The 26,969-nt window shown below is 44.4% G+C and overlaps 1 protein-coding gene across 1 annotated transcript in view; it reads right to left on the bottom strand.

Moving 5' to 3' along the window:
- The window catches only part of CPD (carboxypeptidase D), a 77,654-nt gene extending 54,589 nt beyond the window's left edge, over positions 1 to 23,065 (bottom strand). Inside the window, 2 exon segments of the mRNA XM_056819586.1 lie at positions 14,010 to 14,257; positions 22,075 to 23,065. Of these exon segments, the coding sequence (XP_056675564.1) occupies positions 14,010 to 14,257; positions 22,075 to 22,847 (1,021 nt within the window). The 5' untranslated portion in view covers positions 22,848 to 23,065.
- Positions 23,066 to 26,969: the final 3,904 nt, after the last annotated feature.

The raw sequence follows: 26,969 nt of genomic DNA, 5'->3' as shown, positions 1-26,969 counted from the left end.
GAGAGAGAGGGATGGAGAAAGAGAGAGACAGAGACAGAGACACAGAGAGAGAGAGAGAGAGATGTAGAGAGAAAGAGGCAGACAGAGACAGAGAGGGATGGAGAAAGAGAGAGACAGAGACAGAGACAGAGACAAAGACACAGAGAGAGAGAGACAGAGACAGAGACACAGAGAGAGACAGAGAGAGACAGAGAGAGAGAGAGATGTAGAGAGAAAGAGGCAGACAGAGACAGAGAGAGAGGGATGGAGAAAGAGAGAGAGATGGAGAAAGAGAAAGAGAGGAGAGATAAAAAACGTACTAAATGCCTACAGGCAGGCAGGCAGGGTGCTGAGAAGTGCTGGGGATACGAGTACAAGAGAGAAGGTCCCTGTCCCCATGGAACACACCCTCTAAGAGACGACGACACCCACACCAGAAGCCGAGGTCCCAGACCAGAGCTTGGGGGAATAACTGAACTCTTTGTTAAGTATTACCTTGGCCAAGCACTGACGATGCAAACACAAACCCTGTCCTGGAAAGGTTAACATTCTAAGGGGGAAGATGCCGCATGAGCCCCCAGTCCCAGAGCTCAGAATGGATGTAGTGTGGTGTGAAGATGGGGGGCAGCAGGGGGAAATGTGGGGACACAAGGCAGAGAGAAGAAACCCTGGCTCAGACAGACACGTGGTCTGTGAAGAGAATTATTACGGAGTGAAGGAGGAAGACTCAGCAGAAAAGACAGCATTTGATCTGCGCCTTGAAGGCGGGATGGGGTAGATTTTAGGTTAGAGGCAGAATCTAAAATCTACACCCAAGAAATAAAAGATGCCTGTTGGACAGCTTAGCTAGAGAGCCTTGATGGTGAGTGGAATAGTAGATAGAAAGTCGGGCCTGAAGTCAGGAACCCGCGTTCCCATCCAGGCTCAGACTTAGCTGTGTGTCCGTGGGCAGGTCCCTCAGCCTCAGTTTCCTCGGGTGTAAAATGAGAGGAGGCTGGATTTGCTGGCCCCGGAGATCTCTTGCAGCTCCACCTCTACGATCTCACAACTCATTTTACAGCTCAGTGGCAAGGAAAACACTCTGCCAACCCTGGGAGGCCAGATCAAGGTAAGTTACTCTTGGACTGTGGTTACAGCGGCATGGTTCCAACCAACCAGGAGACTCCTTCCACCACAATCTAGGGTCTTAGACAAGTGTCTGGGGCACCGAGAGGCGAAGCCACTTGCCTGCAGTCACACAGAAAAGCACTGTCCAAGGTGGGACTTGAACCCAGAGTGCCCCCCACCCCAATTCTGAGGCTGGCTCCCTAACCATTTGGCCGTGAAGCCACTATGAGATCATCAGTTTGGGGGGTTTGGGGGGGGTAGGAAGGAGAAAAGGATGGAGGACTAAAACCAGGACACACATTTTCCATCCTAACAATTCAGTTATTAATTATTATTAATTATTATTATTAATTCAAAGCATAAATTTGTTAACATTTATTTTTCAAGACATTCTAAAGTGTCCAAAGAAAAATCCAGGTGGCTAGGAGCCGGCTATGTGGTCAGATTCCATGTCTGTGAACTCTGCCCTCCACACAATGGCAGCCCATTCCCAGAGAACAGAAGAGCTGCTGGCTGGTGTGGGGGAGACTCAAGTCCTATCTCTAGTCTAGATGGCCAACGAAACAATAAAATCAACCCTGGCTCAGGAGCATTTGCCAGTTTCTGAGAGGTCCCTGGCTCCCAATGAAAAGTGAGCCCAATCCACTCTCCCAAGAGGGTTCCACCATCTCCAGCCCAAGTCAGACCACGGCACTCCCCTCCTCAAGAAGCTTCAATGAGTCCCTATCACCTCCAGGATTAAATATAAACTGTGCTTGGACTGGATGGCCTAGATTGTTGATCTGAAGAAGAGGAGAAAGCCTCCTCTTGCTTGATTTCTATATGAGGACTTCCCTCATCAACCATGAATTTCAGCAACACCAAAAACTAAACTTCATCATCAAATCAGAGACCCAGAAAGCCCTCTAAGGCTCATGAGATCCCAGATCCTGGAGCGAGAAGGGTCCTCGGGGACCCCCACAGGCCCAACCCCATCTTTTGGCAGAGGGGGAAACTGAGGCTCAGTGTGCCTAAGTCACCAGCCTTAAGTCACACCGCAGCAGACAGGGCTGGGATCTGGAACCAGGTCCTCAACTCCAGATTCTACAATTTCCCTGCCACGTCTCTTGGCTGACTTTCTTTGCCTTGACCAGAAGTCATTAGACTAGGATCACATTCCCAACTCGGCCACTGACTCCCTGGGTGACCAGATACCAGCCACTGTGTCCTTCTAAGGCCATTTTCTGATCTGGGGGGAGGGCAGAAACAGATGGACCACCAGGCTCTCTCTACCTGTCTCAAAGGTTTGTCAGGATCAAATTAAATACAGCTTCTATAAGTGCTATGCAAAGGGAGCTATTATAATCCCCATATAGAAGTCTTCCCTCCCCTGACCCCCCCACCCATAGAACTGTTTAATGATCCCAATGAGAGAGAGAACACGTCTGTGCTCAGCACTCGGGCTGGAAGGGACCTCCAAGGCCATCAAATCCAAACCCTTCATTTCATTTTGTTTGTTTGTTTTTTCAGGGAAGATTTTTTCCCACGTTATTTAATTTATTTTTTAAGAATATTTTTCCATGGTTACATAATTCACGTTCTCTCCCTCCCCTCTTCCCTCCCCTGTCCAGGAGCTAATAAGCAATTCTGTTGCAAAACCTTCATTTTCGAGGAAAAAGGTTCTTTGCCCAATAGGGGCCACAGAGGTAGAAGTTGACTCAGTGGAGAGATCAGAGTTCTTGGAGAGAGAAGACCCACATTCAAATCAGGCCTCAGTCACTTACAAGCTATGTGATCCTGGGCAAGGCCTTTAAACTGCTCTCTGACTCAATTTCCTCATCTATAAAATGGGGATAATAATGGCACCTCTCTCCCAGAGTTGTTGAAAGGCTCAAAGAAGACAATATTTATGAAGAGCTCCACAAATCTAAAAGTCCTCCATAAAAAAAAAAAAACCAAGACTATGAAAAGAGTACATATAGAAAGATAAAATAAAATAAAATTGCTCCATAAATGATCATTTTATATTATTAGTGAGCCTTATTGGGAGGATTTGAATCTAAGACCTTCCATTCCCAAATCCAGCACCATACTGCCTCAGTCTCTTAAAATGGAGCCACAGCCTGATACGGAGATGAAACAGCCAATCAACAAGCATTTCTTAAGCACTTAAGTCCAGGGCCAGCCTTGTAGATACAAAATAAAAATGCAACAACCCTGCCCTCTGGGGAGGAGACTGCACGTACACACGTAAGTGGGTACGTTGAATAGGTCCATGCAGAGAGCGTGCCAGAGAGAGATGGTTTATACTTTTCAAGCATTAATTTAAGGCCCAACCATCTGTTGTGATTTGACTGGTATAGAGCTTCCAGATGAGGAAACTCCTACCAGTGCACATGACTGCGGCACAGCAAGGCTTTTACACCCTTCTGTGTTCTTGATCCAGTCAGGACAGTCCAGGGAAGAAACCTACGGGCCTCTTCTCCCCATTGTGTTTTTGAATGAATAAAATAAAGTACATGGGATTACAAAGGAAGCCAATTATGTGCAAGTTGTTATCAAAATATTTTTTTTAACGTTCCCAGGCCCCTGCTTTAAAAACTTGGTTTTGGAGAGTTGCCCATGCCCAGGAGCACACCGCCAGGGTGTGCCGGAACCTAGCTCTTTCTGGTTCTAAAGGCAGCCTTCCTTAGTGCTAAAGAAGGAATAGATTTTGAAATAATTTTTTTCTTCTTCTATCTTTAAAGACACTATTGATTGATGAAAAAAATTAAGTCCTGCTGTAGTATCTGTGAGATACTAAAATACCAAACAAGGTGAATAGATGTTCAGTAGAATATTTGTGAAAAATCATGGATGAGAATCCTGACAGCCTGTATCCATGAGAAGAATCCACAAAGAAGAGTTCCCCCATCCATTAAATATCGGTATCATTACAGAGGAAATATGCTGGAAAGCTACAACACTATTGGGGTGACTGTGGCTGAAAAGGCGGTTCAGGCAACACCACACCCAAAAGGCTTGATCTGATATGAAAAGGCAGGTCTTCCCTTGCAAAGCCTTTCCTCCCTGGTTTTTAGTGGTCTCTTTCCCTCTTGAAATCTGGGCTTCCTCAAGAGGGATAGCCAGGCCCTCACTGAAGAACCTCGGGCAGAGGCCGGAGGGTCATTTGGCAGAGAAGGTAAAGCAAGGATTCCTTTCCAATGTGGGCTGGACTAGATGGTCACTGAGGTCCCTTTCAGCACTCAAACTTCTGTGATTCTGGGAAAACACTATTTTGTCTTTACTTATTTCTTTGTTTTCCCTCTCCAGGAGAATTATGATTCTTGGCACACTTAATAGGGAGGCGATTTTGGTTGGTTTTTTTTTTTTTTTAAGTCCAGTCATCAGTCATGGGCCTGATCCCAACACCATTTAGCCTAGAAGTTTTAACCACTTCCACCTCATCCACTTGGGCAGCCTGGCTGCCCCTTAGGCCACCTGATGGTCCTCCACCCCATTGGGCCTACCATATTGGTGCCGGACTGAGTGTGGACACTCAATCAGCTTATCCCCCAGCCTCAGCTCTAGCCCAACTCAGACTATGGAATTCAAGCAATCCCCCAGCCTCAGCCCATCTTTCCTAGCAGCAGGCTTGTCTAGTTTTTTAAATTATTATTTTTTTACTATCGAGCATTTTTTTCATCTCATCTCTATTAGAAAAAAAAAAAAGAAACTAACCAATATGCACACTATCTTTGGATTTCATATTTCACATGGATTTCATGTGACTATCCTTTCACTACCCAGTGAACTATCCCTTGTATAAAACAATATGAAGGGGAGGGAAAAGACATCTCAACACAACTAATGAACACAACCACCACTTCGGTGAGTATATACAATATTCTCTACCCATAATCCTCCAATTCTGCAAAGAAAAGAAGGTACAAATAAATGTTACTGAGGGAGAAAGAAAAGGGGGAAAGTTTTAAAACTTTCAATCAGAAGAGCAATAAATGATTTTAAGTTCTAGACTCTTATGTCAATTGTCTCCCCAGCCTCAACCCAAACATTAGAAAGTAAGTTGGGTTGGGGGCAGGGTGTGGGAGGGATTAGTAGACAGATCTAAAAAGAAAAGAAAATTTAATGACAGAAAAACAAAAAATTAATTAGAAAAAAACAATTGGAGGAAAAATCCAGTAGAGTCCTGGAGGATGTGGGGCTATTTTTTATTTTTGCTGTTAGGCAATGTCGCCTTCAAGTCTTTAATAAAAACGTATTGATTTAAAACAAATCAGGACCAACTTCAAAGGGACCCAAGAGACCTTGAGCCAGTGTAAGCTGAGCAGATGTCTAGCAGAACAGCAACTCCAGGAGGAGAAGGACTTGCATCCTCCGTCTTTGTGTGTGTACCGGCACTCAGTGCAGAGTCTGGGCTGTGGGTGTGAATTCTTCCCTCTTGGACTGGACCAATGCTTGTGGGTACACAGAGCTGGTGAGCAGGCTGGGCTAGTGGCTTAATCCTGGGACTTGCTGACTCAAGGCCGTTTCTCTGAACACTATTGCACACTGCCTTCAGCTCTGCATTCAGAAATCTTTTAATAAATGTGGACGGGTTCTAACAGAGTCCACAAAATGCTTTAAAGGTAAACAGAAGCCAGGTGAGGGAAAAGAGCCCCTTCAAAAAGTCAAATCCGCCTTCAAAAAATGGCAGTCCACCCACATGTGACTTTAACTTGGGGTGGCCTCTGGACTCCGCCCTGGGCTGCTTATCTTAGAGAAGCGTACTTCCTTTACCATGCCCACTGAATATATATTTGCTAATGAAATGATCATACATTACACAGCAATCACTTGTTTTGAGAAACAGATGGTACAGTGGAAAAGGACAAAGGACTTGGCATGAGGACACCCGGGTCTGAACCCCACCTGTCGGAACCCACTGGCTGCCTGCGTGCCCCTGGACAAAGCCATTTTAACTTCTCTGGAGCCTCCCTATACTCATCTGTAAAATGAGGGAGGGCCAGACGGACGCTTCTAGCTCTAAAGAGATCACTGAAGATTCTATGAAGTCTAGTATTGGTTCAGTGGAAAAGAAGGCTGCTGACTAGAGTTGGAGGATGCGGGTTCAAATCTCACTCGAATACTACCAGTAGGATCTTAGGCAAGCCATTTCAGCTCTATGGAACTCAGCTTCTGTAGCTGTAAAACAAGGATGCTGGACTATGGGGCATCTAAAGCCCCTGCTAGGTCTAGGACAAGGAATTAAAAAAAACCCAAACCATGCTCTCTCCCTCCAAATCCTGCCCTCTTCCTGACTCCCCTATTATGGTCCAGGTATTAAGTCCATGTCAAATTCTAGCATTCCTATCTTTGGAGCCCCTTCCCTCATCTGACACCGCCACCACCCTCCTAGTCTCAGGCTGAGACTCCTGAAATAGTCAATGCTGCTGGGTCTTCTAGCCTCCAGTCTGTACCCCCCCCCCCCAAACCATCCCCCCTCAGCTGTCAAAATGAACTTCCTATCATGCACGTCTGACCATGCCACTCCCCTACTCAATAAACTCCAGTGGCTCCCTATCACTTCCCGGATCAAATATAAAACCCTCTGTTTGGCATATAAAGCCACTGGAGTTTAACCTGCCCCTTCTCTGACTTTCCAGTCTTCTTTTTAAAAACTTTGTATTGGTTCTAAGACAGAGGAGAGGTAAGGGCTAGGCAATAAGAGTTAGTTAGGTGACTTGTTCAGGGTTACCCAGCTAGGAAGTGTCTGAGGGCAAATTTGAACTCAGGACCTCTCATCTCTGGACTTGGCTCTCAATTCATTGAGCCAACTAGCTGCCCCCTTTTCCAGTCTTCTTACATCTTACTCTCTGGCACGTACTCTGCAAGCCAGTGACATTGGCCCTCCAACTACTAAATTTGGGAATTCTCTCCCTCTCCCTCACTCTGTCTCTGTCTCTGTCTCTGTCTCTCTGTCTCTCTGTCTCTGTCTGTCTGTCTGTCTGTCTCTGTCTGTCTGTGTGTCTGTCTGTCTCTCTCTGTCTCTGTCTGTCTGTCTGTCTGTCTCTCTGTCTGTCTCTGTCTGTCTGTCTCTCTCTCTGTCTCTGTCTGTCTGTCTGTCTGTCTATCTGTCTCTGTCTCTGTCTCTGTCTCTCTCTCAACCCTTTCTGACTTAGTAACAAATCTAAAATGGAAGGGCAAGAGTTGGGCAAACAGCATGAAGTGACTTGCCCAGGGTCACAAAGCTAGAGAGTATACCTTTGGGCATTTTCATTTGATGTCCCTCATGCCTGGAATTCTCTCCCTTGGGGCTCCCCAGCTCAAATGCTACCTTGCACAAGAAGCCTTTTCCCCTTCTCCTTCCCTCCGCTGATTATTTCCCCATCTATCCTACAGATAGAACTTGTTTGTATGTAGTGGTTTGCCTGCTGTCTCCCTCCATTAGACTGTCTTTTGCCCTTCTTTTATCCCCAGAGCTGAGCACAGTCCCTGGCATAGAGCTAACACACACACACACACACACACACACACACACACACACACACACACAGTTGACTGACTGACTACTGACTTTATTCCGAGCTGAAATTAAAAATTCACAGTGTGAAAAAATATGCAACGCATTTTCGAGCCATCTGAGCCCATTCATTTGGAGAGCTGGGTGGGATGAAATCCCAGCAAAATGGCTTTTTTACTGACAACCCAAGTGCCAACGCTGCTCTCCAGTTACAAATTAGGCCGCTGCCCTGAACTTAAAGGTCAGCATTTATATTAAGTTACTTCAATTTACAAAAGGAAACTTGTGACCCAAGGCAGAAGCAAATATTCATTCTGCAGATAAAAGCAAAGGCAAAATAATAACTCATAGCCGGGCACCGTGCCAGTAAAAACAGACTCATCTACTCCTTCCTTGAGACCAAATGGCAAAGCCCACAGCTTGAACGCCAGATCCCCGAGGAGCTGCGATTATTAAAAGGAATTTTTAGATGTGAGCAAAGTGTTAAATTTGAGATTTTGATTCAATAGTCTCCCTCCCCCCCCCCCCAAGTGAACATATCTCAGCACAGGAGAACTAGCAAAGCAGAAGGACATTTCGTTTGGTGAGGGGAAAAAAGGGACACCCATCTGTTCAAATTTAAAGAAATATATAATTTATTTGAATTGTTCCTGGCTCGAAATGGATTCGGCTATGCCAAGAAACCATCCCACAATGAAACCCTCAAAAATACACGCTGCTCCGGAGACTTTTCCCAAACTGGCCACTTTGACCAACCCGAGACCAGGAGGGCTGTGGGAGGGCAGACTCCAGCACTGCCCTCCATGCCCAGCGCCAGGCCTACACTTCCCCTTGGATGTCCGGCCGATTGCTCAGATTCAGGAAGGGCGTCGTTAAGCGAGGCATCACCTTAAGCAAGGTGACGCTGCCTGCAGAACACCGTGATGCCTCAAACCATCACGGGACAGAAGGGAAAGGGGGCCAGAGATGGAGTCAGAGGACACAGCTAGCTCCCTCCTGGGACCATGTAGTTTCTCTCTCCTGGACCTCAGCTGTAAAAGGAGGGCCGCAGCGTGGAGGAAGGTCATGCCACCTTCAAGTCCTCAAGCCTTAGTTTCCTCCTCCGTAAAACAAGGGCTGCCAACCAGATGGCTTCGGAAACCTCGTTCATCTGAAAGCTCAGAGCTGGGAGGGATGGCCAGCACACCCGCTGACAGAGTATCTCAGCTGAGCTGAATCTCAGAAGATGACACTCAGTAGGGATACATGCAACATCTTACACCAGGGGACAAAAAATCAGCTTCCCAAGAGGAGAGAGAAGAGCCTGCTGGTTTTTCTGATAAAGATCGGAGGGATTTAGTGAACTGCAACCTCATTAAGCTCACTAACAATGCAATGAGGCAGCCAAAGAAGCTAACGCTATCTTGGGCCGAGTTAAGAAACACAAAGTTTCTGTGCTCTGCCGGGTCAGGAATGTTCTGTTCACTTCGAGGTGTCGTGGTTTAAGAAACGGACTGATAAAGGGGGGAATGTCCAAAGGAAGGCCATCAGGAAGGGGAAGGCATTAGAATCCATGCCACGTAATGAATGGTCAAAGGAACCGGGGAACGTTGAAACTAGAGAAGAGAAGACTGTGGAGGGACAAGGGGTAGAGGGTCCAAAGAGGCCAAGGAAAACCTTCCTAACGATTCATTTTATTTTGTTTCAAGTGTATTTGATGCATCATTCTGAGAAGAGGTTCACAGGCTTCACCAGACTGTCTGCCCAAGGGATGGAGAATACACAGAAGTCTGAGAACTCTTCTAGAGCTTGACTACAATATGGATCACTTTGCCTGAAAGGTTTTTAGGGAACTAGGACTTCCTTCTGGCTTCTGTTCCATCTCCTAACAGGCCTCCTGGAGCAGCATCTTCGTCCCACTCAAAAATACTTCACCCAATAGCCAGTCTTCCCCAAGGCATCCTTTTAGAATAAATTGCTCTCTAGTTCAAGAACTTCCATAGCCTGTGGAATGGAATCTGGAGTTGGATTCCCAGAATCTACGGGCTGAAAAGGACTTCAGAGGCCATCAAATAAAAATAAACTAATTTTTTTTTTTAATTCTCTCTGGAACACTTTCACCTTGAAGCATGAGATCCTCTTTCTTCATCAGACATCCAGAAGTCTTCCACAATGAAACATGGACTTATTTCTCACTATACCCTACACACATTCGTATGTCACAACTAATTTATTCACTAGCAACATCTCTATTCACCAACAGAACTATTTGTCATCTCCAAGAATGCACTAGGGTTGATTATCCCAATTAATCAAGCCACAAGCCTTTATTTAAGTGCGGGCATCCTTCCTATGTGCCAGGCATGACACACCTATTGAAAATGGTCCCTCTTTCAAAGTCTAGGTTCTATACAATCTTTCCCAGGAAGATTTCCCTAATTTGCCTCAGATGAGCCTGAGCCCTCATTTCCTTTGCATTCCTGCATCCCATAATTGTACCAATAAGGTTGTGTTTAGGTTTTGTTGTTGTTGTTGTTGTTATTGTTTTTAAACCCTTACCTTCCATCTTGGAGTCAATACTGTGTATTGGCTCCAAGGCAGAAGAGTGGTAAGGGCTAGGCCATGGGGGTTAAGTGACTTGCCCAGGGTCACACAGCTGGGAAGTGTCTGAGGCCAGATTTGAACCTAGGACCTCCCGTCTCTAGGCCTGGCTCTCAATCCACTAAGCTACCCAGCTGCCCCCTTAGGTTTTTTAAAAATAAAAATACTGTTGAAATCTTTGGCTTCTACATCACCTTCATTCCAAATCTATCCTTTCTTCCTCAGCATGGAGACTCTTATGACAATTATTTTTTTAAGAGGGACAAAGCAATTTAGTAAAACCAACCAACCAAGTTTAAGGTATATGCTGTATTACCTACCCAAAGTTCCTTCCTGCTCAGCTCTGCAAAGGAAGGAAGCTGTTAGAATTAAGTCTTTTGCCTCCCTAATTAGGCTATACATTTTCTAAGAGTGGGAATCACAAACTGTTTATCTCTGTATATCCATCATGGCCCCTAGCAAAATGCCTTTTAGATGGTAAGCACTCAATAAAATATTTGTTGCATGAATGAATGAAGAATGTGACCTATTGTGTCCATTGTGGCGAGCTCCCAGGGACACCAGCTTTGCTACTCTGGTCAATCTCCCAACTCAAACTTACTCAATTGCTTTTAGTCACCAACTCCAAACTTTAGGCACCAATTTTGGGCAAAGTGATACATATTGTAGTCAAGCTCTAGAAGAGTTCTCCCTATATACAGTGAATATTTCTCACCTTGTTTTCTGAATGAGAAATGAAATAAATGCAAATAAGGATTGCCTCACAATTTCTAATATTTCTCCCTAAATATTTCCTTAACATCTCCCCTCCCGAAGTGGGAGACAAGAGAAAGAGTGGTTCACAATTCTAACACACCTTGTATATCTTCTCTGATCCTCACCCAGGTCCTGTGAGACAGGAGCTACGGTCATCCCCATTCCACAAACAAGGAAATTGAGGTCCAGGGATGTGCATGATTTGCCCAGGGTCACTTGTCTCTAAGGCCACTCCATAAACCTATTACATCCAAGACACAACCTCATATTTGAGGGTTCCCTAGTGGCACTTACCTGGTGGTAAGTAGTTTTATTTCATCTGTAATTCAATTTCTTTAGTAACAAAAAAAAAAAGAAAACCTTTCCAATTATGTAACTCAGACTAAAGAAGCTATTTTTTTTTCATTTATGATTCTTAAGTGCTTCTGTGTCAGAGTCATCATCTACACTCATTTCTAGAAACAAAATGGAAAGGGATCTTCTTTTCTCTGCCACTGCTTGACTGATCACTTATTCTGTAGCTCAATAAGGAAGGACAATTTTTTTTTTTGGTGCAGAGGCCAAACCAATTGCATTTTCAATAAATAAACTGATCTTACAGTTCTTCCCCAAGAAGCTCTCCCTTAATTATTAATTCATTTTAGACCAATGCACCTTGACTATCTGGAACACCACAAATGGCAAGTCTCTGCCTAACATCCCCTCAAAATATGAAACCACTTTCCAGTTGGCATTTCTTTCCACAGTAAAACTGAGAGGAATTATGCATATCCTGTCTAACCTTATACTGGATCCTATAACCACAGGAGAAGGTAAAGCAGGTGAGAAAATGTGCAATTAATTTCAAGTTTCTTCTTTAGAAGAAATGAAGGGCTCAGGGTGGTTTTTTGCTTGTTCTTTGGGGGAAGCGAATTTTGCTATTAATTTGATCACCAGGCTAGTCACTGAACATCTTTCTTTTGAACCTCTTCTCCAGCAGGCTAGTAAACGTAAACACATTGGATGGGGGCTCACAAGTGGCAGTCTGCAGAAGAGTCTGACCCCAAAGTATCTAGAATGTAGAGTAATTCTCTGGGACCCCACGGATGAAGGGGAAGCCAAGACACAAGTTCTGGGAAGCAGTGGCCCTGACTGACCACATCCTCTTGGGCATATTATATTTGTCCAGACAGTTATAGCCTTGTACCTTTTCAGGCCAGGAGTTGTACGGGTCTAATTGCCACAACAGAGCAGGCTATCCAAAACCAAATCCCTGGAGCCAGCTATTGTTTGAATCATTTCCTTCCCAGTGAAGGCTGAATCACAATCTCATGGAGAAACACAAGCTGACGTTGTAAAGGAGCCAGATAAGAAGCTTATCTATCTAACTGGTAAAGTCACCACACAGAGGCCGAGGAAAACTCAAGGCATTGACCTCAAGTTATTACAGGACTGTTAGAGTTCTATCTCACAAAACTAAAGAGCATGTTGTTCCTTTTTTAATTTGAAATAATCAGCCTAAGAATGAATCATCTAAAGGTCTCCTCAGCATCTCCTCTTTCCCCTAATAAGAAGTTAAGTTTTATAGTTATTTTTCTCAGAGTGAGGGACAAATTGCTTTTCTTCTTCCCAAATGACTTTAGCAAATTCCAATTTTGTCTTCCACTGTCTAAAAGTTAAATAGTACAGAAGTGTCTCATGAATTAATGGCTAAAAAGAGAATTTTTTCAAACTAAAATAAAGTTTATACAAAATAGTTAATACAAAATAAGTATTAAGAAGAGGTAGCTATGGGGTACAGGGAACTAGAGTCAACTAGAGAACCGAGTTCAAGTATAGTCTTTGACGCGGAGTAGCTGTGAGACCCTGGGTAGGCCACTTAACCTCTGTTTGTCTGTGTGAGGGTAAAATGAAGAAATAACTTGGAAAGCACTACAAAAAAATGCCTGTGATTATTTTAAAAGTCTAGTTTGCTGAAATTGCGCATCGACTGGAGGAAGGGTGGATGGAGGGGAGGGAGGGAAATAATGTGATTATTGTAACCAAGGAATAATGTTCTAAATTGACTAAATAAATTAATTTAAAAAAATAAATAAAAGTCTAGTTTGCTTCCAAAACAAGAAAAGGTCTGCAATTTCATCATTGAAATAATTTCTGATTGTTATGTGAAAGAGACTGATTTATAAATATTTTTAAATAATTTTATTCTTTACTTGTAAGCTAAATACACACCCCACATTCCTATATACATAACAGAACACAAAAAGATGATTCTTTATAAAAACACAAATCTCTATTTGATGCTCCTTTGCCCTTTACATTTTTTTAAGTGAATTCCACATGCTATTTTCAATACAGCTCTCCAAAGTCCTTTCCAGGTATTATCTATTCTCTTTCATGTGAAACAGCCACTTGGTCCAAGGCATTGTCTTTGGGCCTTAGGATTATAGGGAAATATATGACACCAGACTACCCTCCTTAAAGAATACAGCCTCAGGAGCAGCTAAATGGCTCAGTGGATTGAAAATTGAAAGCCAGGCCCGGAGAAAGGAAGTCCTGGGTTGAGATCTAGCCTCAAACACTTCCTAGCTGCCTGAGTCTGGCTGAGTAAGTCATTTTACTCCAATTGCCTGGCCCTTGCACCTCTTCTGCTATGGGACCAATGTACAAGACTGATTCTAAGACGGAAGGTAAGGATTTTAGAAAAAGAAAGAAAGAACACAGCCTTAATGGGTGGAGACACACCATGGGCCAATGGAAAAGTTAAATGATGACAACACAACAATAAAGTCTGGAGGTGGAGGTGGGAGAGAGAGAGACAATAGCAGAGTCTAAATGAAAAAGTAAGTAAAAACGTCAGAGATTACACCAGAGATCAGTCCAGGAGAGGAAGGGATTAAAAAGGTAATAATATTTCAATAAAAAGGACCTTGTGGTTTTCCAATTTACTCTCCAGAGTAAAATTGGCTAGTTTTCCTTGAAGATATTCAAATGACGAGGGACAGCTTCCTAGCAATTAAGGAGGGAAGTCCTTCTTTAAAACAAGGGGCCACATGTCTTGTACCTCCTTCCTCCCACTTTCCCCAAAAGCCATGAAAACAAAGAGGATCCGGCAGTTATGTCCTACCTTCCACATCATACCAGTGTGCTCCATTGGTAATCCCATCCTTGAAGGTCTCGTCTTCATCTGAAGGGCATCGGGGATCACCAGTCCTCATGATCGGGTGTTTGGAGGCATAGGATCTGGCCAAGTATTTGAAGACTTCATCATCATCTGTCCTGCTATAGATCCCACTGGTCTTATGCTGAGGAGAATCATCAAAAGGGTAGCTGGCCACCACAGAGCCTCCATGGAGGTTTCCCGAAAGCACAAAGCTTAAGAAAACAAAAACAAAAAATCCCAGAAACCGTCATCCAGTGCACCAAAGTGTAACAATAATAACAAAGAAGATAAGCATTTAAAAATTCCTTTTGAACCTGGGTTTTCAAGATCAGTATCTCACATTTTAGTCACTCTGTAGGTACACCACCTCTATCTGAAATACACTAACCATTTCTAAGCTGCCCAGAATCAGATAAAGCCAGAAAATGCAGGAAGTTAATAACAGTTTAAATATGACTTGACAGAGTCATTCATCTTTGTGCTGATAATGGAAAAATACCCAGGGGAGCAATGACTGCTGTCAAGATATATCTGCCCTACCCTACCTGCAGAGGCAGAACTCAACCCCTTTTTGTGCATCAGGACAGAGTTCTGAGAAGTTCTGTGACCAGGAAAAAAAATAAGATCAGACAGCCAACTTTGTGATCATAAAATCATAGATCAAAAGCTGGAAAAGATTTGAGAGGTCATTTAATCCAACCTGCTTATTTTATAGGTAAGGAAACTAAGGCACCATGAAGACAAAAGCCTCAGAGTTTAATTAAGTAGGGGAGGAGGAATTGGAAGTTGGGTTCCCCTGCTCTGGAAAGAAACAGCACAGTAGAAAAAGTTCTGGATCTGGAGGATGGCGACCTCCCTATTTTACTACCCGAATGACCATGGGCCAGTCACTTAACCCTTCTAGACCTCAGTTTCCTCATCTATAAAATGGAGGGACTGGCCCTCCTCTTCCAGCTCTTGATTTACAGTCATGACACTAGGAGAGCCCCATGACTCCAGAGGCAGCCAATGCTCTTTGCTCTGCAACACACCACCCCTCCTCTAACCTTTGAGTGGCTGGCCCAGGGATGACAGACACATATTCCATACGTGGGACTATTCAGCTAGGTAGAACTGACCACAGCTTGCACTCAGCTAGATTGACCTACAAGAATCCTGGACAATCTGGAGAGGCAATGCTGGCTTAGAAGAAGGAAAGAGAGGTGGGCAGCTGGGTGGCTCAGTGGACTGAGAGCTTGGCCTAAAGATGGGAGGTCCTGGGTTCAAATGTGACCTCAGACACTTCCCAGCTGTGTGACCCTGGGCAAGTCACTTAACCCCCATTGCCTAGCCCTTATCACTCTTCTGCCTTGGAGCCAAGTGGCTCCAAGACAGAAGGTAAGGGTTTAAAAAAAAAAAAAGGGAGGAGGCTAGCCTATCCTCTGCTTTCAATCCACAGGTAGGAGACCTTTCAAATACTCTCAAATAGAGACACCTTGCCAGTTAGTCTGACTGAAGTATTCTTTATTAAAAGCAAAAGTTCCACAAGGCTGAGGAAATATCCACAAATGGTTGGTATAAAAATTAAAAGACTGATGAAACCTTCTCCCAAAACAAACATAAAATAAATGAATTAATAAATGAAATGAAAATTTCATCTTGGGGGAACCTATAGGCATAAAGTGATGGGAGAGGCTGAGAGAAGCCTCATGCTTAAATGGAAAGTGGCCATAAAAAACTAACGTAATGGAGGATGCTTTTACATGAGGAAGAATTTCAACTTTGTCCTCCTTTAATTCTGGATTATATCAATTTAGAGAAAGTCCTGGCCAAGGGAAATTTAGAATTATAATGACATTGGGCTTATGCAAAGGGAAATACATTTAAAAACAGGATGTGTTTTGACTCAATCCACCACTATGCTGTAAACAGTCACAGGCCAATTTCACATTTCCAAAAAGGAAGCCAGAGTTGAGATGGCTTACAACAAAAATCAGAGACTCACTGAGGGCCCTACTTGCAAAAAAAAAAAGACAATGGTGGACATCAAAGGCTTTTTTTTACAGGGTCCCTCTCAGAGATGCTTCCTTTTCAAGCCCTATTTTTTCTGATTGGCTCACCAGATAAAAAAGATTCTTTCCAGAGGCATCCACAGAAAGCAGTGGGAGATGAGTTGGTGGCCCGTGGCTTGGTTATTTCTGCTTTTCTGAGCAACTTAAGCGAAACCATCCCATTCACAAATGCAGCAACCAACACCAAAGGAGGTTTGAGGCTTATGGCAAAGGCCCAAAACAGAAGCATGGTTTGGGACTACCACTCTCTTTCCCACATCCCAGGCCTCTCCATGTTATAAAAACACACTAAACAGCATTTCCCTTCCCCCTCCGTTAAAACACGATTTCCGAGTCTCTACCTTCTTGTAATTATCAGTGACAATCTCGACCCTATGTACACCACACTCTCTCACTAGGGACACAGAAGAAAATTAGCTTTAACATAATTAAGTCTATCAGGGTTCTATCTCACAGAATATTCTAAGAATGGCTGGTTTGGGGGGGAAGGGAAAAGAAGATTAGAGGCTCATTGATTTACAGGGAGAAAGGACCTTGGAGATAGAATATCTAGCCTAACTCCCTTATTTTATACCATGCTGCCTAGAGTCCAGCAATAGAGTGATATAAATTAACGAGTTTTTTTGGCAGTGGAAAGAGCCCTGGACCTGAGATCAAGTTCAGTCACACACATTAGGCGTGTGACCTTGGGCAATTCATTTAACCTCAGTCTGCCTCAGCTTCCTCACCTGTAAAATGAGGAAAATCGTATTGACCTCCCAAAGTTGTTGTGAAAGTCTAATGAGATATTTGTAACATGCTTAGTAGAGCTACAGGAACACAGAAAACACTAAATATTAGCACGGTGATGGTAGTAGCAAGATCAATAAAGAAATATTTATTAAACACTAAATATATGCCAGGTACTGTCCTTAGGTAGTAGGGTACTACTGATCAGAGGCAGTACCTGGCAGTGCCTAGTATGGATGCTAGGTATGCAAAGATCCTTGGATTATAAAGACAAAAAATAAACATCCCCTGACCTCGAGAAGCTTATATTCGATTTGGGAGTGCCCAAGTATACCTCAAGTTAATATAAGAAAAATTTGGTTTCCCCTGGAGATAGCATTACCATGATGTTTGGTTCTCTCTGACTGCTGAATTCCACAATAGACTTTTTATTGTACCAGTGTTGGCCAGAAAAAAACTCAAGTCTTCAGGCCTTTCTTCCAGTGTTCTACCATGCCCTCCAAATTCAAATGTGCTATTAATTTACTCTCTTGTTTGTATACCTAAAAAAATGCTTTTATAGGATCACAGCTGGGTGTCTCCCCTACTCTAGAGCAGCAGGCAGCAAGGACAGAGTTCAGACTTTAAATGGACTGACCAAGGCTTAAATAAAGGGACTTGGCAAACACAGATCCAGAGCTGGAAGGTACTTCAGAGGCCATCTGGTCCAACTTCCTCCTCATTTCACAGAAGAGGAAACTGAGATGCAGGAAGTTATGACTTGACCAAAGTCATTTACATCATTGGGATTATAGCGTCAGACAGATAGGGCCCTTAGAGGTCATTTAAGTCCTGCCCCCTTATTTCACAGAGGAGGAAATTGAGGCACAGGGAGTTAAATGACTTTCCCAAAGTCATACAGGTAGCAAAAAGTCAGAATTTGAACCCAGGTCCCAATCTAGCACACTTCCTTCTTCATCACTACAAATAGACAATTTATTAAAATTAAGTATTTGTGGTCATTCCAAGGCACATAATGTCCAGTGTGAGGTTCTAGAAGGATGGTCTCAAACTGTGATGATTCCCATCTTTTATAAAAATGCTCCCTTTTATCATCATCTTTTGTTCTTATATCTCCACATTTCTGAATATAGCCTTCCCCTTCAACAAAAGCCATCCCTTGTTACAAAGAATAAAAAAAGAGAAAAAAAAGAGAGTTCAGCAAAGCCACAAATTAACTAACTCTGATGGAGGAAAGTAGGGTTCCCTCACTCTTCATCTCTCTTTCAGGGACAAAATTTGGCCATTACCATTACACAGAGCAGAACTGAAGAAATTATGGGATCTGAACATGATGGACTACTAGAGTGCTCTTAAAAACTGGTGGAGGGATGGTTTCTGAGAAGCTGAAAAAGACATGTATGAACTGATGCAGAATGACGTAAGCAGAACCAGGAAAACAATTCCTGAGTCAGCATTGTAAAGATAAACAACTCTGAAAGCCTTAAGGATTCTGATGGATGCTGTGACCAACCGTGATTCCAGGAGCCCGATGCTGGCCTCTTGACAGAGAAGAAATGGACCCAAGGTGCAGAAAGGGACACACTTTTTGTACCCAACCCATGTGGACCTTTGTTTTGCTTGACTATCCAACCTTAGTTACTGAATAGCTGTTTGATCTTAGTTAAGTCTAACCTCACTCCTCTATGGCCTCAATATCCTTATTCATAAAAAAGGGGACAATGACACAGTTCCTACTTCTCCCAGGTATGGTATGAGGAAAGTGTTTTGCAAACTTTAAATAAAATATTTTATTGTGTTTACATAATTGCATGTGTAAAATCTACATCATATAGAGAACTCAAAATTTTAAAAAATAAATATTAAAGTGGATCTACGCATCGGCTATGGGGGGTGGGGGGGAGGAAAAGAAAATGATCTATGTCTTTAATGAATAATGCTTGGAAATGATCAAATAAAATATATTTTTAAAAAATATTAAAAATTGTTTTTAAATGTAATTGGGAAAAACTAAAATGTTATGAAAAATCAAATAAAGCACCTTAAAAATGTTTTTGTCTTTCTTTGATCCCTATACTTAGCACGGTGCCTGGCACATAGTAGATACTCGATCAGTGTTTATTAAGAAATACTTGGGGGCAGCTGGGTAGCTCAGTGGATTGAGAGCTAGGCCTAGAGACAGGAGGTCCTAGGTTCAAATCTGGCCTCAGACACTTCCCAGCTGTGTGACCCTGGGCAAGTCACTCGACCCCCATTGCCTAGTTCTGCCTTGGAGCCAATACACAGTATTGACTCCAAGATGGTTTTTATATTATATATATATAAAGGTTTTTATATTAAAAAAAGAAATACTTGTTTTTTGACGATGCTAGAACTGTGAATTACCTGATCACAACAATGTAAATTATATAAAAATGAATGAAAGAAAAGTCTTTATTAACATGTAATATATGTTAATAACTGAAAATACAAATAGAAAGACCAAGGTATTTGTTGTTCTTGAAGTGCACACACTTTAATTGGAGACAACACCTTCAAAACTAAATAATCAATTATGAAGAGCAGGTTTGGAAAAATGAGAAAATGTATCACCATCATTCTTTGCAGAGATAAAGAACCATAGACACAGAACTCTGAATATTCTGTCCAGACTTGGTAAGATAACTGTTTTTCTTTTATCTTACTGTTTTGTTCCTTAATACAAGGCATGGATTTCTTGGTAAGAAAAGTAAAAGGGATATATTCAGAAATGAAGGCTATATAAAAACAAAAGATAGAACTAAAAAGTAAAATTCTTAAAAATATGAATTATCATCGTTTGAGGCCATCTATATAGCACATGGTATACTGTACTCTGTAATTGTCACCAATAATTCATTTTAATCACCTTTCTGTTATATTCATTGTGGTACAATGGAAATTTGGCAAGGACCCATGTTCATATCTTGCCCCTGCCACTTAGGTATGACACGTAAAAGCAATTTTTAACATTTTCTGAAATGTTGAGTTCCAAATTCTCTCCCTTCCTCCTTTACCCCTCTCTGAGATGGTAAGCAATATGATGTGTGATCTTGCACTATTTCCATAGACCAATGTATCTTTAAACAAATAGACTTAATGGTCTCCGAGATACTTCCCAAGTCTAAACCGGATTCTGTTATCTTCCAGAAGAATCCACAGGTCAAGAGAAAGAAACAATTCAGAAAAATCAGATTTTCCCACATTATTTTCAAAGTTTTATTATATTTTTTTAAATTTCAAAGTATATTTGGTATTAATGTGTACCCAAGGAAGACTGCATCTAACTGTTTTTTTCCAGAAGCCTAATTAGGTAAAACTGTCAATTATACCATCAAATACACCAGTCAAACAAGTAATGAGATAAGTGGCTGGTCCGATTGGGCTTCGCTCCCAGCCTCCTCCTAAGGAAGGTAAAATCTTTTAGGTTTCTGCTTGTCAATGATACAACACTACCTTCAAAGAACCAAGTGCCAATTTTGTAGCTGGGTGACCTTTGGAAGTCATTTCTAACCATCTGGGATCTTCACTGTCCTACTGATCACATGGGATATTTCGACACTGGTCCTGGATCAGGGTTCTAGGCCCAAAATGAAGATGGCAGAGTGACCTCGAAGTGAGCTTATAGTTTGATAAATGCAGTTATTTCATAATTTCTTATAATAGAAAAAAAAACAAAGGGGATTTTTTTTTTGCTTAAGCACTAAGCAAACTCTAAACTAGTTTTATCACTCCTAGCAATTAGATAAGGTTTATCCTTTGTAAATGCTGTAACAATGTATACAAAGATCACATTTCCTATAAAGATGTCTGCAATCCACACCCAAGTAATCCTCTGCAAACTGGAAGCTTTGCAAGAAAAGTCTCCCTAAACATTAATGGGTAAATAACCTGACACAAAAGCAGAGAGAGGTACCTTTGATGGGTTGGAAGGGACAGCCAGATATGCTGTGAAAAGGGCACTGGAATTGGAAGCAGGAGAGAAGGAAACCATCACTTGTTTCTAAAAACAACTCTGAGAGGTAGGGATGATTTTTATCCTCCTTTTGCAGTTGAGGAAACTGAGCCAAACAAGTGAAATGACTTGCCCAAGGTCATTGCTTAGTGAATGTCTGATAACAGATTTGAACTAAGGTCTTCTTGGCTCCGTGACCACTTCTTCAGCTAGCTTTACCTCACTGAGCCTCAGTTTCCTCACCTCTTAAATGGGGCAGATGGACCAGATGGCCTCTAGAATTCCTTCTGGGTGTCTATAATCATCTCAATCAATCTCTCAAACAAAAAACATTTATTAAGAGCCTACTATGTTCCAAGCACTGTGCCAAGTGTGCTTCTTTTCTCCCTATTAAAGAAGAAACTACTTATCCCAACGAGGGCCAGGAGCCCATTCGAAGCTTGGCTGGATGGTGCCAGGTTTCTATACCCACAGCCCAGACGGCGAAAGAAGCAGGTGCAGCTGGAGGAAGCATGACCCAGGCATAGCCAGGTCAGAAAAAGCCTCTCCTGCCTGCCCTGGAAGATGATGAGGAGTCACAGGATGCTAGATCTGGAAGGAACCCTTGATCTGGTCTCTCCTTTTACAGGGAAATTAAGTGAGAGCCCAGAGAGGGAAAGGGGATGGACCAATGAATGCCACACTGCAGAGGCGAGTCCAGAACCTGACTTCTGTGCCCTTGGGACACCATTCCATCACATCAGGGGGGCCCCCACCTTCTGGTTCCCTACCACTGATCAGGGGTGCAAAGGCAGAAACAAAGCATGGAGAGGCACAGCAACAAAGAAGTGCCTCACTTCTACAGAACAGAACAGCTCCTTCCCCTGCACATCACCAACATGCCTGAACCCCCCCCCCCCCATCACTCCACTCATCCCACAGCCTTATACACCCCCTCAGGAAGGCAGCCTTCCCTCCGCAGGCCCCCTGACTAAAGGCACCCTCCCCAACACATCCCTAACATTCCTGACACCCCGATATATCACCCACCGCTTCCCTCAACCTCAAACACCCCCCCCCCAAAGGCAGGCTTCCCCTGCTCATCCCCGACATTCCAGGACTTCTCCCCTTGACACGTACCACCCCACCCCCACAGACACTGCCTCTGCACCCCCCCCCAGAAGGGACCTTTCCCTGCACATCCCAGACGCACCCCGTCGCCCCCAGACCCTGTCTGAGGAGGTGGGAGGCCTGCCTGGCCCGCCTCTGCTCGCCCAGCTCCCGGGCCCGTCCTCACTTGTTGCTCCGGATCCACTCGATGACAGCGCGCACCTCGGGCACCTCGTCCAGCGCAGGGGGTTCGCCAGTGCCGAACTGGTCCGGGAAGCTGCGATTGAGGTCGTGGCCGCGGCTGTTGTAGCGGCCGGCGCCGCCGTCAGCGGGGGCTGGGTCGCAAGTACCCTCCCGGGAGTGCTCGAAGCCGTCCGGATTGAGGCTGGGTAGCAGGTGCACATCGGTGGAGTTAAGCAGGCGCACGAGGCGCGGGTCCCCGCGCTCATAGCCCGCCACCAGCTCCCGGGCCAGGTACACGAGCACCTGCCGCGACACCGTCTCGTCGCCGTGCATGTTGCCCACGAGTTTCACCTGCGGCCGCCCGGGCACGCGCGGCCCCGGATCCGACCCCACGGCCGACGGCTCCTGGCCCTGGCCCTGGCCCTCGAGGCCCGCCGTCAAGCGCAGCGCCCACAGCGGCCGGCCCTCCAGTGAACGGCCCAGGCTGTAGAGGCGGCCCAAACCGGGCCGCGCAGCCTTCGCCAGCTCGGCACCCAGCTCCGCCTCGTGGTAGTAGCGTCCGAAGGGGTCGGCGCTCTCAGGATCGGGCCCCGGCTCGGACGCAGCCGCTGGGGCCCAGGGCGCTGGGGCCGTGGCGGTGGCCGTGGCTCCCGCCTTCTTGATGTGAGCCAGGAGCGCGGGGCTTGGGAGTAGCAAAAGCAGCGGCAGCAGCAACGGCAGCGGCGGCCGAGGCGCTCCGGACTGCCCGAGGAGGGGCCGCCGCCCGCGGCTCCACATCTTCAGCAGCGGCAGCAGCAGCTGCGGCGGCGGAGCCGATTCCCGGCCTCCTCAGTCCCTCCGTCCCGACCCGCCGGATCCCCTCCGCACCCAGCAGCCCTGGCCCGCCCTCCCGGGCCGCGACCAAATAGGGAGTCGGCTGGGCCGGGCGTCACGCAGGAGGGCGGGCCTCCTCTTAAAGTAGCCCAGGTCTGTCCGGGATCTGCGGACTCCCGGGAAGGCGGGGACCTTAGGCCGCTGCCACGGGTCCCCCCACCCCCGGGGGCGTCTGGTCTCGGAAGTGCTGCCCCTTCCGCCCTCTTCCTGATCCTTTCCTCCTCCCCCTCCTCACTCCTTCCCCTCCATCCTCTTCCTCCTCCTCCCCCTCCTCACTCCTTTTCTTTCTCTCCACTTCTTTCCCACTTTTCGCCCCTTTTTCTCTTCAGTTTTTTCTCCTCTTCTACTCTTTGAAGCCTTCAGTAAAATTCTCCCCTATTCTGTGCCGGCTTGAATTAGGCTCTTTCCCCCACCCACCCCCACCCCAGTTTCTGTCCCTTTTCCTTTTAGAATTAAAGGACCAGAGAAATCTTGGGCCGGGAAGGGGACTCGGCCACCTTCCAGAGGTCACTCTTCAGAGTAGGAATCCCCACTTGCAGGTATCCAGCATCTACTCAAATACTTCCACTGGTGGGGAGCATCCTGCTCAGGCTCCAGGAATTCTCCGAGTTGGAAGGGTCTTCAGGGACAGTCTAGTCTTGTCCATTCTTCAACTCTGCCCCCAGGGGTCGGGGAACATCTTAGCCTTGAAGACTTCCAGGAGGGGTGACTGACTTCCTCCCTGCCGGACCGAGCCCATTCTGTGCTTGGCTACCCCACTCTTTGGACAAAAATAGAAAAATGACTTTCAAAAAAAAAAAAGAAAAATGACTTTCAGTGTGTGTGCGCGTGTGTGTAATTCCAATACTTTCCCTTCCCCTCTCTCCTTGTCCACCATACCCTCTCTAAATCTCTAGTCTTTTTTTTTTTTAATCCCATTTATTCATCTCTTCAGTGCCGTCCCATCTGTCTGGTGGCCTCGTTTTGCACGTGTCATTTCTCTCGGCTCTCCTGACTGCCATGCCGGAGCTCCCTATCTAACTGGCCTTGGAATGTTGTTTGGTGAAGCAGCAGGTGTGATGCTGCTGGCTACCTCTGCAAGGCAGGGTGGGGCTGCGCTCAGAGTGCTACAGGAACTGGAGAAGCCCTTGTCTCTGGGACCAAGGAAGGCTGTTGTTGCTGCTGCTGCTGCTGCTGCTGCTGCTGCTGCAGTTGTTGCTGTTGTTGTTGCTGATTGTTTGTTGTTTGTTGTGTTTGTTTTTTATCTTCAGACACCTTTTCCTGGAGATAAGCAAATGTAACTTTCACTAGCCGGGTGAGACCGCTGCTCATTTACAATCACTTTCTCCTTCCTCCCGAGGCAATTTTTTTCAAACAGCCTTCCCTCCCCTGAGCTATAAACCACAAAATGACTACGGATGAATTTTCCCCTGAGAGTTCCCTAGCCTAGGCAGAACACAGGAAGGGTTTGGACCATTCAGTACAGTCCCCTCTTTTTACAGATGAGGAAACTGAGGACCGGGGAGGTCAAGGCGACTTAAGGGATGTCCTCTTGACTTCAGAGCTTTCCACAACACCAGAAGTATTGGAACTGCCATCAAAAAACCTAGGTCAGAATCCTGCTTCGACATTTCTATTTCTAAGCGGTGTGACCACAGGAAGAATCTCTTGACTTTTCTCAACCTCCGTGTCTTCGTCTATAGAAGGGGAGGTAATATCTGCATTCATCAGAGTCCATCTGGGTCACTCCCATCCCTTCCATTTTGCAGATGAGAATCCCTTCAAGGGAATCCTGGAAAAGAGAGGGTGACTCACTCTTGGTCATGCAAGTAGTAAGTAGCAAGGTCAGGATTTGAACCCAGTGCTCTGACTTTCCAACGCACCACTTTTTCTCTCTCGCAGGATGTAGTGAAAGTCTTGGAATGATGACAATTTTTACACCCTAGGATTATAGATCTTATATTTATTATAGATTTATGGATTATAGATTACACCCTAGGAATATATATCGATTATAGGAGTTGAAAGGGACCTAGAAGACCACTGAGTCAAGCGAATATGTTTCCCAAAGGTAGGGATGTGTTTCATTTTTTATCTTGTAGGCAGAGTACCTGGAGGGCATATAATAAAAGCTATTGATCATTTGATTGGTTGGTTGATTGCCTAAGCAATCAATACAAGTTGTAGGCTTCAGAGATGACAAAATTTCCAAAACTTCGGGCCGGATAGTTGGTACAGAAGTTCTCTGAAATGCTTAGGATGTTACTGAAACATGAGCAGTTATTACTCCTTTCTGTGTCACAAATTAATCTTGTGGTGACTCACTTCCTTCTCAAAGTCTCAACTTCCTCCTCTGTAAAATGCTCCCGTCAGCTCTCTGTTCTCTTCCATTCTATGAGTCTAGCACTGTGGTGTATGTTTCAAAATTGGAGCTAGAACAACAGCCCATCCAGGTCACTGTCACCCCTTCCATTTTCAGAAAAGAAAACAGAATCTTAGAAAAGTGAGGTGACTCACTCCTGGTCATCCAGGTAGAAAAGGAGCTAGACCAGTATTTGAACCCAGGGCTCCGACTTTCCAATGTACCACTTTTTCTCCTTTGCAGGATTTGGTGAGAGTCTTGGAATGATTGGGAGCTACCCAGGTGAGAAATTTGTCCTTTCTTCCATGTTGTTTTATATCTAAATTAGTTGCAAGCACAAGCAATGGGGAGTCACCAGCTCTTCTGTAGGGCTGGTGATTATTGATATATTGTCAGTAGCCCTAAATGTTTAATCATTTTAGGACACATTTGTGTAATAATAACAATGATAACATATATTCAAATCAAAAAAGTGAGGGCTGATGTTATATTAGCATTCAGGTGGTACAGTGGCTAGACTGTAGCTGTGTACTCAGGAGGACCTGAATTCAAATTGATAAGCCTCAAACTTATTAGCTGTGTGACCCTGAACAAATCAGGATTGTTGTGAGGATAAGACATTTGTAAAGTGTTTTATAAATCTCAAAGGGCCATATGAATGCTAGCTATTATTAATGTAATTATTATTATTAACCTATAACCACTTGTAATTCTCCTTTGATTTTGATCTCGATGCCTTCCCTTCCAACATTCCATCTCCCACTTTCTGACTTTTGCACAAGCTGTGCCCCATATCTGGAGCACCCTCTCTTGTCCACTCATATTGTGCTCACTACTTCTCATATGTAGCCTCTCTACTACTCTGCTTACATATTATGCCCCGCCAGAAGAATGTAAGCTCCTCAAGGAAATGAATTGTTTTTTATTTTGTCTTTGTATCCCCAGCTCCCCAGCACTGTACCTTTCACAGAGAAAGCACTTAGTAAATGCCTGTGAATAAAAAAGACAAGATTTCTGATCTATGACTGGAAGGGATCTCGGAGACCTTGTGGTTCAACCACCTCATTTTCCTAGAGAAGAAACTGGGTGCTAGGGAAAGTCAAGTGACTTTTTCAAGGTCACACAAAAGGATTTGGAGTTTTTAATCTTTTTTATTTCCGATTTACAAAAGAGGCAACTCTGTGGTCTGCTGGATAGAGCATCAAGTCTGGGGTCAGGAAGAGTTGAGTTCAGATTTGGCTACAGACATTTCTTGGGCAAATCACTCAACCTCTGAGTTTCCTTAACTGTAAAATGGAAATAATAATAGCCTGCCTCCTAAGGTTGTTGTAAGGATAAAATGAGATAGTAACTGTAAAGCACCTGGCACATAGTAGGCACTATATGAGTGCTAACTATTATTATTATTATTATTATTATTTCCTCTCCCACTTTGAAATAGAAAACAAAAAAACGTAATAAATATTCAGAGTCAAGCAAAATAAATTTTCTCATGTTAAAAAAAGAGATAGGCAGCAGCTGGGTAGCTCAGTGGATTGAGAGTCAGGCCCAGAGATAGGAAGTCCTAGGTTCAAATCTGGCCTCAGACACTTCCCAGCTGAGTGACCCTGGGCAAGTCACTTGACCCCCATTGCCTAACCCTTACCACTCTTCTGCCTTGGAGCCAATACACAGTATTGACTCCA

This window comes from Monodelphis domestica, chromosome 2, assembly GCF_027887165.1.
Source record: "Monodelphis domestica isolate mMonDom1 chromosome 2, mMonDom1.pri, whole genome shotgun sequence".
Lineage (NCBI taxonomy): Eukaryota > Metazoa > Chordata > Mammalia > Didelphimorphia > Didelphidae > Monodelphis > Monodelphis domestica.
This window is presented reverse-complemented; position numbering and strand designations above follow the sequence as displayed.